Source organism: Corvus hawaiiensis, chromosome 10 (assembly GCF_020740725.1).
Source record: "Corvus hawaiiensis isolate bCorHaw1 chromosome 10, bCorHaw1.pri.cur, whole genome shotgun sequence".
NCBI lineage: Eukaryota > Metazoa > Chordata > Aves > Passeriformes > Corvidae > Corvus > Corvus hawaiiensis.
This window is the reverse complement of record NC_063222.1, coordinates 12,260,384-12,273,010: the sequence shown is the minus strand read 5'-3', so window position 1 is coordinate 12,273,010 and position 12,627 is coordinate 12,260,384. Positions and strand designations below refer to the sequence as shown.

General features: G+C 36.0%; 1 protein-coding gene across 7 annotated transcripts in view; it reads right to left on the bottom strand.

The window, feature by feature from the left end:
* The window catches only part of RHBDD1 (rhomboid domain containing 1), a 28,742-nt gene that overhangs the window by 7,917 nt on the left and 8,198 nt on the right, over positions 1 to 12,627 (bottom strand). For all 7 annotated transcript variants that reach the window (XM_048314761.1, XM_048314763.1, XM_048314764.1 and 4 more), the window contains 3 exons: positions 9,358 to 9,446; positions 7,679 to 7,729; positions 3,082 to 3,204 (listed from right to left, as the gene is read on the bottom strand). In XM_048314761.1, the coding sequence (XP_048170718.1) occupies positions 3,082 to 3,204; positions 7,679 to 7,729; positions 9,358 to 9,446 (263 nt within the window). The remainder of the gene's footprint in view (positions 1 to 3,081; positions 3,205 to 7,678; positions 7,730 to 9,357; positions 9,447 to 12,627) is intronic.

Genomic DNA, 12,627 nt, shown 5'->3' with positions numbered 1-12,627 from the left:
GCAAGTGGTCTGCTTCTTACATTGGTACCAAAACTTTCCATGTGGAAATAAAAATTCATTGATTTATTTTCCCAGAAATTTGCTTAAGAAAGTGTTGGTGATCAGGATCATAGAGCAGTTGCCATTTTAGAAAGGTATTTAGAACATGAGGTGTGTTGGGTACCATAGGTCTGAATTTCAAAAAAAAACAAACAAAAGGAAACCCATCACAAAAGTTGCATCTAATTCTCAAAGCCTAAGTCCTAGGATATGACTTTATGAAATGTATTTTAATCTGATAAAATGCACTGCATATTTGAGCACACAATCTGTTCTAAGGTATTTCTGCAGAAAACCACCACATTCAAGTGCAATGACTGGCATTTCTATAATTGCAGAAAGAACAGATAAACACCGATCAGAAAAAAATATTCAGCATTTCTCCAGTTTCATCACATAAGTTCCATTCTTATATTACAATCTTCCATGGACTGGGCGCATTTCAAAGACTACAATAAAAAGTCCTGTCCCAGTAGCAGAAAACAGAAATGGGAACCCTTCCAGAGAACAGGTAAGCCAGATGCTCAGGTATTTCCTAAATGCTCCAAATGACTCTAACTGGCCCGTACCAGGCCATCTAGAAGCTTTTGAGTGGAAAGGTATTTATTTGTTTAGTTTTAAATGAAAAGCAAAGAAATGCATAGACAGTTCATGATAAAATTTAAGAGGAACATCTATATCTGGTACTTGTAGGTATTTCGCTATAATCACAAACGATAAAGATTATCAGCTTCATGGGTACAAAGCTTAGTCTTTTGTGCAAAAACACGAGCTTGCAAAGGATTCTTAACATTATTAACATTGAAAGTCAGACACTGAGAAGCTCAAATCACCAAAAATCCCAACACCCACCACAACAAAAATCCAAACCCACATCCCACACTAATCAAGATATTTCTTCCGAGCAGAACAGCAAGCAAACAATAGATCAGAGACTTGGTTATACTGGGGTTACATTAAGGGTGGCTGGTAATGCCAGTATTAAACAAAAATGTCAGCCATATATTTGAACTTCATAGTAAAAGGAGTTTAAATATCAAAGGCCATGACTTTTTAAAATCAAAATTATTTTCTTAAAGGAAGAATTATTGCAATTTGAAACCAATATAAAATTACGAGAATAACAATAAAAATTTAAAAAAAAACCCTAATCAAACTAAACCAACAAACTCTGGAGAGAAAACCAATTAATGTTGTTTAAATGGTTTCTTGTTTGAGGCAACAACATAACTACAACTGGGAATGGAAAAACTACAAGTAGCAGTTAGTTCCTTTCAGCAAATAGACCTAAATCACTAAAATAGTTGATAGTCTTAAGATTGATGCCTCCATAGATCTTAAACAAGCCTAGCAGTTTCTTTTCTTGCACTAGACTCTTATTATTATTATAATAGAAATTTCCAGGATACTGCATAAAAACAGATCTGCAGTTCAGGAATGCCTGAATGTGGAATAAATAGAAATGCTGTATCTTTACGGTGGGTTTAGATAACCCATGTATGAGTTTAGAGAACAGTATCTACTGAGCTTAAATTCAATGCATGTCTTAATACAAATTAGTTTTCAGTTGTGGACAACAGCTGATACCAGGAAATTCCGTATTATGTCATTGGTTCTTTTACTAGCTTAGCAGGATACGATCACAGCCATTTATAAGAATGGATCAACATTCTAAATCCATAATGGCACATTTTGTGGTCTAAAAGCCATAATAAATGTACTTGTCCAACTAAGGATGAAAAAATATTCATGATCAATTGAAATTATTGGAATACTCTGTTGTCCAAGTTACAGAGCAACTGAGATGGTTTAAATGTCATAGTTGGGGGAAAAAAAAATTAATATGAGACCCCTAAATTGATTGTGGTACCTGCTATTACAACCTATTTCAAATTACTTTATGTATTTTTTTGTCATGTTAAGTACCTGTTTCATCATCCATGTAATTGCAAGAACCTCTGAATGCTCATGCTTTAGGGAAATTGTATTGTGTTCAAAGGATAGTGCTCATTCAAGCTAATTATTTTTCAAACCAACTGACAGTGAAGAATATCCTAATTGCCCATTAGCACACTAAATTTCATCTCATCCTTTGTGTCCCTAAAACAGGTGTGATCAATGACATGCTCTATATCATGTTCTTTGTTAAGTAGGACATCTGCCTACAGGCAAACAGAACCTTTACACAGCTTGTTTAAGGAAGTATTTTGAGAGCTCAACTCTTAAATCTTGCTTGTCCAAACCAAAGTGCTCCAGCAGGTAGGAGAAAGAGGTGCAAAATAAAGATCTTTATATAATTGATCACACCAAATTATACTGAAAACAATATACAATGATACCTCTTCCTGCTTCACTTGCCTGTGAGGCTTAAAAACTGTAACAAGCACTGACACCAGGCACTACCAGAGTGTTAAGAAATGCTGCTGTTGGCAGGGAAGTTAAAAGTGAAACTTGGTTTGCCACAGTAGTCTCTAGTGTCGTACTATTGCAATTCATTCTTGCGTTTCATGTAAGGACATTCTCCAAAAAAACACATACTCTCTTACAGCACAAAACTTACCTTTGTTCAAAAACAAGCAGACAAAAAATACATACTTGCCTGGAGTGTTGGAGATTATTTAAGGCTACAAATGAAAGTTGCAGGTGAGTCACATTGATACATAAAGGCTTTTAAAGTGCATACTGTCTACTTATATTATCATAATCTTATCATATTTATTTGTGTTCTGTTCTCTTGGTAGTTTCAAAAACAACTCCACACATGGCTCATTCTTGCAAGTAACATCTCAAACTGCTTAATATTAAAAGCTTTGAAGGATTTCTTTCTCAAACGCAATGTTAAAAATTATGCAAAATATCATCTTAAAGAGACAGTAAAATAGTCAGTATCCCTTACAGTAAAGCTCCTTTTATACCCATTCCTTCCCAAAATTACAAGATATGTCCAAAAATAAGTCATGAGGAATACATTTTGTTTTCCCTCCTGAGTCCCTTTCAGTATGAATCACAACTTAAGAGATAAAAATGCAGCAAAATTCCTACCTCTTTCATTAAGACTGTTTAGCACTGCTCTTTCAAGCTGTTCTTCTTCAGTAAGCCCACCTGTATAATCAAAGTAGCTCCTTGGAGCTCTGTATTGATAATCTGGATAATAGCCATAATACTCTGTAAAATGAATCAAAAAATAAAATAAATTACTGCTACTCAGGAGGTGTGAAATCAGATATTATCTTCTTCTTATCTTTCTTCCACAAATTAATTTGGGAAAGAAAAAATTTATTAGGGTTCAATTATTTATACAATATATGCCATGAATTAACTTCTAATTTACAAAGCTACAGCATGGCAACAGGAGAGAAAAGAACAGCAGAAAAAAGATGGATCAAGCATCTCAATTTCTTACAATTGTTATACTAAGTGTCACAGATTTGCTATTATTAAGAAGTTTCACACAGAAATTGAAGGACAGTTTTCATCATCTCTTTTTAACATTTAGTTGTCAATACTTGGACACTTTACTGGTATCACTAGAAAACAGGTATGGTTCAGGCTTTTTCTTCCCACGTCTCTTTCCCTTTCCCCCAGTGCCCATAAACCAATGTCATCATAAATTTCAGTCACCTTTGGATCTAGAGAAGCCATGGGGAAAGATTCCTGCAAATTCTTGCAGTGCTGAATACAACTCATGTTGTGCAATCGCACAGCTAAATCTGCCCTGCAAAAAACCACCACAGCACAGATCTCTCCAGTGCCACACTCACTGCTGCTGCACTGCTGGCAACCAACCACTTCTGGCCATTTGCAAAGTTGGCCAAACACAAGCACAAGCCATTATCCACCCAAACACACGGGATTCAAAAGGGAAAAAAATTACTTGGCTAGATAATTGAGCAAGACTCTCTTCTTGTTAACAATCTGATCTTGCCTGAGCACAGAAAACTTAAGCTGAGAAAAATTATGGAAAAAAGTCCCCCTTTCAACTGAGGGAAACTATGGAGAAAAGCCTCATTTTTCTATTCCATTTTTGTATTTTCAAAATACAAAGCTTTTGTGATATTTTAATTTCCACACAGCTGAAGAAGGGATTTTGAAGAACCAAAGTACAGCAAGGTTGCCAGTTTCTTCCAACGGACAGAAAATTACACAAAGGTTTTTCAAAATTAGGAAAGTTTTTAGGAAAGAAAAATATTTTTGCATGAAACAAGTACAGCAGGCCACTTCCTTTTTTTTCAGATTATTAACTTCAATGATAGTCTTGTTTTCTCTCATTGTTTCTATCAATTCCAGGTGAAACTTGTGGAGTTTCTGTGGTTAATAACAAATACAGATGACAAAGTGAGGACAAATAAATAATTTCTTTTTAAAAATGATTGTGCTGAATAAAAATATTCTGAGCTCTAGAACCTTTAGACAAATAAAACCAGCAATACTCTGTCTTGAAAGTTATACATGAAAAGCAGGAAAAACTGAACAGAGTAACTGCACAAAATTCCACACAGAATTATATATATTCCTCTGTATTTGCAAATATCCCCACATTAATTTTATATACACATGTATGTGCACATAGATGTATGTATACATGTATACATTATACACACACATTCTGTCTGTTTCCAATTTTTTTTTGTCTTGGAACATACAACTGAGATTAGGAAATTTCGCATACACCTGCAGTGAAATCTGACTGAGGGACAGCATGGAGCTGTTTCGTCTATACACTTCTGATGCAATCTTCACATACTCCTGTCACTCTCCTGTGCTTTTTGTTAATCTGAATGAAAATTTTCTCAGCTATAAATTTATTTTCTGGAGGCTTCAAAACTGCATGCATGAAGAGTGTAAAGTCCTGGTACTAAAGTAATGAAATTATCTGATGAAAGCAAAAGGATGCTGTATTTTAGGTTTGTTCTATTGTTGTAGTTTTTTCTATGTTTTATGTTTCACACTGCCAGCAAATTCTAAGTGCTGTAATCTTTTAAAACAAGACAGTTTGGTAACATTGACATGTTCAAGGTGTTCCTATTAATCAAAATAAATGTCTTAATACTTTATTCATGAACTGTACTTAGAGAAAACCTAATTCAGCTACTAAATGCTAAATATGTTAAAATTACACTTAAAACCTTTTTTCTTCTAAAGCTATTTCCTTGTACTGTTTCAGGAAATCTGTTCTGAAATAAACATTTATTTTTCTATTTAAATTGGTATTTAGAGGCACATAGTAATAACACAGCAATGCCAGAGTGTGAAAAACTAATCAAGATATGCATCATTAGCCTATGACACTAGATCAAGTTTTCTTAATTCACAGATGGCCAAATTTATTCCATACATCATACGTCAAGCAAAAGGTTAAATCTTCCATTAAGACTTCTGCAAATACGATGAAAGACAAAGTATATGCACAGGGAATGAACATAACAAATATATATTTTCTTAACTGCAGTTGTAAGTCATTTTAGACAAATGAATTTAGTAGAAAGAAAAAATTAAATGGTTATATCTAAAGGCAAACTTGGAAGACAGGATAATTCAGGTTAACTCTCTCCATCTCTCTTTTGTCCAAAAGAACTCAAAGTAACAGCTTTTGGGGACTGCTGAAAACATGCAAAAAAACCCCAGACTTACTTGTCAGCACACTAAAGCTTTTTTTTCCCCCTCCCCATCATGGCAGATCTACTACATGAAATCTCTTCCATTTTCCCAACTCAAAAAGAGCTGGAAAAGCAAACAGAATGCTTATTCAGAATCTATCTGCTCCTCCTTCACAAGGGTGGTCTTGTACACCCACCCAAGCTCTCAGCAGCTGGTGTTTGTACAGTGGCTGTAACAGATTACAGAGTTTAAATGTCAAGTACAAATTCTTATCTTCATTTGCTATTGAAGTACTTTTTCCAATATAAATCTTTTGAGTTCCCATCCACCCTGCTACTCTGGGATACTGAAGGAAGGTTCACTATCTGTGAGCAGCTGGGCTGGGCAGCACCTGTAGCTGGGTGAACACCTTTAACTGGGCTGAGATTGCCAGCCATGGGAACAGGTAACTTGTGCTTGCTGCCCATGCTGTGCTCACCTCTCATTTCACTTCGCAGAAGTAATTCTGTTTTATTTCTTTACTGGCCCTTAAATCAAATGTTTTTTGACTTGAGAGTAAATTAGAGTAATGAAAATCCTGGGTAAATATACTTTTAAAGTTGGAACAATCCCCGTTGCTGTTGTTGAGGAAAGCAGGCTAAGATCTTTTGTTTCGGAATTACAAAACAGATGTTTCAAAAATATTCAAGGGCCTGCTTGTGGGAATTATTAAATGTAATAATATAATTGGAGATAGATCATGGAAGACAAAATCCATCAGGGAGAATAAAAGCAGCTATAAACTTGGCTCAAGGTAAGCACATCTCAATTACAAAAGACTACACAAAATAAAAAATCCTGCATGACTAAACATCAGAGAACAGTAAGAATGATCAAATGTGTGAAAAAAAATTTTTATAAGCAACCGGACAGACTCCAACTTTCCAAATTGAGGGAAAAGATGACCATTCTGAGTATAGGACTGAAGCCTAAAAAACCACTAAGAAAGGAAGTACCCAAAGAATGAAGGTTTAGCCTCCTTCTCCAAAGAAGAATTAATGTGTATCAAATGAAATTAGCAGTTAGCAGGTTCAAACCAAACCAAAAAATGGCAGATTCTAAACCAGGAAACAAACTGTGAGTCTTTTGCAACAATGTAGGTGTTAAAAATGTTCCTGTCGATTCAAAGAGTTTTTGACAAATTGATGGAAGAAGGACCTACCACAGGCTATTAAAGACAAAATTCCCCCATAAAACTTTCTGCTGAGAACATCTTTAAGCCACAAGCCACTTCACACTGGCAGATATTTGAGAGAGTTATCACTATGTATTTATCCTGTTCTTCCAGCAGATGCCTAGGAAAGAGCATAAATCACTGCAGGAGGTAAGAGATGCCAGGATATGCATCCCTTAGCACAGATACAACACACAGAGCCCTTCTCCCAGCCTCTCCTGGCCCTCACGGACAAGGACTCCACCTATTATTTCTGTACACTCCACATGCAATGACTCAGTGTTCTGCAGGAGAAGTGAATCAAATATGCTCCGCTCAGTGTGCCAGTACTCCAACTATCCATCTATAAACTGAAGATGGCCTAAATTCAATCTGGTGAGGAAGGGCTTTTTGCACGTAAATTACTTCATTTACAAAGAGTGTTCAAAGGAAGAAGATCCTTGTCAGAAGGGAAAATCCACCCTAGAATGGAACAGATAAATCTGCCAGACGAGGGCAGATTTACCCATGTCCGAAACAGTAGACACAGTTTTCCCACTGCTACACCTTGTGCAAAAGGGATGGTATTTCCCTGAGGTAGCATTTTAGGAAGTCATGACCTTAATTCGAGGCTTAAGCCTCTTGTACAAAATCCATCCACACACTTGCCTGAAGAGGAGAGACATGCCCAGAGAAGTAATATAAGCTAAGCAAGTATACATGTGCAGAATATTTTGCATACGATATATATTTCCATTTATACAGCTCTCCTATAGGTTTTCTAATCATTAGCAAAAACTGTTTTTAAAGCTGGAATAAGTTTTTGGTTAAGTGGGTGAGAGCACTTACCTGAGTAATAGTCCCTTGGCCTGTCAGGCTCAGTGAAGAAAGAAATGCCAGCTAAATAAACGAATAATGCATATACCGTTAGAATAACCATATTTTCTTTACAGAATACAAAATTCAAATTTAAAGTACCCTTTCTTTAAGAGCCTGTTTCATAAGATACAAGCAGGAAATCAGTCACAGGTACCTGTGGATTGTTTTGGCATCAGTGTGAGAATATACTATTGCAAGCTTGTATGTTGTTCCAGATTTTATAGTAGTGTCCCATGTTCAAGCAACATATCTATGTAGACTAGAAAAAAAAACCAACCTGTAACATTCTCCCCAGGACATATAATGAAAAATTTCTGCACTGAGAGTGTCCATTAGTAATAATGTTTAATGCACAGAAAACTGAGGACTGGAGCAACACTGCATTATTCTTGCTATGCTACATAGGAGAAAAAGAATGACCGGTGTACTGAACACAGCTTCCTGCAGCTCTCCATCACACAGCAACCTGCACAGCAGCAGGGCAGGTTCCCCTAACAGTACTGTGGGGTTCATCACTGACTCCCAGAGAAAGTCAGTTTGGAAGGGACCTCAGAAGGTCCCCAGTCCAACTCCAAATCAGAGCAGGGCTAGTGAGAAGATCAGAGGAGGTTACCCAGTCAGGGCTGTATCTTGCCAAGTCCAAGGCTGGAGGACGCTGAAGCTGCCCGGGCAGCTGAGCTGATGCTCGCCTGTTCTATAGTCATCAGGTAGTTCCCCCATGGCACAGAATCAGGCAAGGTTAACCTTTAACTAATGGGACACCTGACGTCTGTTCCCTCCAGCAAGGCAGGAAATCTGATGCTTTGGTGTCCTTTTATCCCTTCCAACTGCTGAACATACATGACTTACAGACTATATCCAAACTGTGATCAAACCTCCAGAGAGAGCACACACATTTGAACAAATAATTCCCCACTATACAAACACCGTATCTGTGCTCAATTTGATGGAACAATCATGAATAAAGTACTCAATCTATCAAGTAGTCAGTCATAAAAAGCCAAATATTCTGCCAACCAACCCCAGCACAGCTCTTGTGCCAGGGCTTAGACTTCCAATTAAAACACTGGTATTTATGAGAGTGCTCATTTAAAAGTTTGCAGGGCTGTATTTAAAACAATTTTTAAGACTAAAGATGTCTAAAGATACAATCTTTTTAAAAAATTAAGTATTTCTACAATATGAAAAGCTGTAATCATGCATTGTTGGAAAGCTTGATAAATTACAGTAACAATTTCTTAAGCATCCCACCACCTTTTTCAAACTGTAGAGACTTCCATTAGAATGGACACAAGCAGCAGAAATCAAGATGGAAACATTTGGTTCTGGCATGTATTTATGGCCTCTCCACACTTCATTTGAGGTGACACTTTCGCTGAAAGATTATGCTCTAAATAAATACTTAAAAAGAAGGGTAAAAGGTATTCCTCTACGTAAAAATATCTGGAAGTCACATTTATTCTTAATTGTTCTTATCCCTATTTAAGAAAAAGAATTGAGGTTTTTCTTCTGCATTAATAAAATGAGCGTATCTTTAATTGTCTAAAAACTTGCTGGAATGGTCTGAATTTCTATATGCAAGACTTACTGAATTTTTTAAAAAAAAGTGTTTCTTATGCAGATTTTGTAAATTCAACAAAATTATATACCTGCACAGGCTTGCATGATCTTTTTCAGAGGTCCCATAGTGTACATCAATCCAACAAGAATCCCAGCCAGATGCCCAGCAAAAGAAGTCCTAGAAGATAAAATAATCTTGTGAGTAATGGGAGCCTTTTTTTCATAGGGATACAAAAGGGAAAGTGCAGAATTTGTCGTAAAGAGAAAGTCCCTGAGACTTCTCCGAGAAAGTCCTTGAGTGAGACCAAGCACAGAGAAATTACCGGCCTGCAAGGATATAATGCCAAGTATTTTTGTAACTACCTTTAAATTGGGAGGAAAACAGTTCCAGAAAAGTATTTAACAAATATCCTGAAAAAACTAATTGGCGAGACCATTTTAATTGCTCGTTTAAAGGACAGGATATGCTTTCCCTAACAGCATTTAAACACTTACCAAATGAGTAAACTGGTTTTAAGCTTTAAAAAGTAACTTACATTGTAATGTCTGGGTAGATCTTACCAAAACCATTTACAGTTCTGAGTGAAAGCACACAGTACTTTCTACTGCATTTTTATCAATGCAATCCTGCAATTAGTCTGAGATAAGCATGAATGCAGATCCACTGCAATCTTTGTCACACACTGCCTTCAAAATTGAAAGAACAATTGAAATGCTGAGATCCAAATTCTTTTCCATGCATGCTAACAATTTCTTTTAAAAATATCATTACCATTTGTATACAGAATGAAAAGGCTCTGGAGTGTCTTGAGAAATCAACCCAGAAACATACGTTTATAGTAAATAAGGAGATTTGCTCCACTTATTGCCATGACTATGGGGTACTCTATGAATTCAAAAATCAATTTTCAGCATTCAAGTTAAAGAGTTAAACTCTTTTGTGTTTAAACATAAATTAAGAGAAAATCTTCTGAATTTAAGCAGATGTAAACACGACTTGCAAATTTTTCGTCTCTATTATGAAGTTACAGAAGCCAATACACTAAACATTGAAATTTCCTACAAAGTGCAATTAGAAATAACTCATTTATATTGGCTGTCAAAAAAAATAAATAATATGAGCTAAAATGAGCCTTTTTTCCTTCATAAAGTAGAAATGAAACCTCTGTTTAATGTACAAAGTATAATATTTGCATCAATTTTTACATTCAGGTCAATGATCCGCAGGAGTTACACAGATGATGGCACCAGCGCTCAAGCCAAGACAACTCCTGTGCATCAGTGGTAAAAGGAGACAGGAAAATGCACATGTCAGTAGAGGAAGGTAAAGACCAAATCCAAATTCACTCTCTTGCCACCTACTTAACCACAAACTTGTATCCTGCCATGGAGAGTTGCAGTTCTCTCTCATCAGTAACCAACAACTCTCGTAAGAGTAACACATAAAGGCTGATGTGAACATTTATAGGTTAAAGGTGGTTACCAAAATAAAGTATCTATAAGGAACTAATTTTCCAAATAGATTTTTCTGGAACAGATTTATGAAAAATGCATGCCTCACCTGGAAAATAGCTGACCTCAGAAAATTAAAAATACTTAAAAATCACCTACTCTAGAAATCTCCAACATGATATTGATTCACCTCAGATATCTGCCCAGTTCTGGAAGAGGCACAGATTAAACAGAAAGTAACTTTTCACATATATGTTCTTCCATTAAGCAAATAATCCCAAGGACTGCTAAGCAAAGCCTACATCTCAATACCCTTACTTTATGGAAGGTGAAGATTAGAAGTATACTGAATGCACTTTAAAATTTTTCCAAAACAAAAACATTAATGAGAAAGAAAATAATTAGAAATAATTATTAGATTATTAGAAATAAATATTAGAAAATAATTAAATTTAGTAAACTAAATCCTCTCCTAGAACACAAATCAAAGTTTCCAATAGGCTCAATATTACTTTTGGATCTTCCATTGGTTATGGATTCTCAAGTGAACCTGCTACATCAGTCCATTCAATAAGGCAGGTCCAAATTTACTGCATGGCTTTCTGACTGGACAGAATTCTGCCCCAATTACTGACCTCTTAGCTATCCAAAACTAAATTATGCAACTTGGTCTACAAAAGGAACCAGTTAAACATACACTTCAAATATTACAGCTTGCCCTGAGCATACAGATGAGCTTTTAAGAGCAATACTGTGAGAGCTACAATTGCTATGGTTCATTGCAAGGCAGTTGGCAGTTACTAATTAAACATGTTGTGTTCTAGGACATGAATTTCTGGAGCTCACTACTTGTTTTCTGTAGCCCCCATTATCATTTAAGTGCTGTGAAATTGCCCTCTGTAGAGGTCACTGTAGAGGTTTAGATGAGGCAGGAATCTAAACTTCCATGAAATTATGAAACATTTTTTGATATTATTTCTGGACTTCCTATCCACTCTCTACCCAAAGACATTTCTACAGTAATGTAACTGAAAAAGAACAGCACCAATCTCTGAAATGATGTTTTTCCTCTACCATAAACAGTGTGATACGGTTTTACTTCATACATAACACTCTTTCACTATTCTTTACTAATAAACAGTATTGTTAAACATATCACCAAATAAAAACTATGTTCAGCTAGAACAACAGTTTGTATTTTTCAGAAAAATGTTTTTAATGCACTGAAAGCTTTAGTTTTATATTTGTAACAATGCCATGCAGCTCACAAATAAAACTGCATTTGGGCAGAGCATTCTTCTGTCTTTAATCCTTGCTGCAGTCAATCAAGCAGCCAGCCATAAAGCAATAAAACCAGTGTTTAACCTAAGCAATATTTGAATTCTCCTTCTGCTCCTGGAAATCTTCTATCTGTATATCATAGTATCTGACAAGGAACATCTCAGTATTGCTGAGCTCTTTTTTTTTTAATCTTTCTCAAAAGTGGGAAATTGCATATAAACTGTGATTTGCTAGTTCATAGGTTTTGTGTCTTACTTTGCACATATTCTCCAGTGTGATGCACAGTTACAAAATATTACACAGGAAAATAACTGATTTGCAAATAGGATTACAAAAATCAACTGCCAAAGAAGAGCAAGGCCCTGTTCTCACAGAGGTGGGGCAAATGAACTGTTCTGGCACAGAACACACAAGGAAACTGAGGGAGATGACCAGCAGCACACCAGGACAGTGACATTGCACAAAATTTGCAGAATTCTGGATGATAATTCTATCGTAAATCATAAGTGACTAAGCCAGAGTGGGCTAGGACAGAAATGGCAAGCAAACAGCGGAATGCTGCTCAGCTAATGAAGCCCTTGGCACTATGGTGTAGTAGTTTAGTTACCTTGTTGAAAAAGCACATC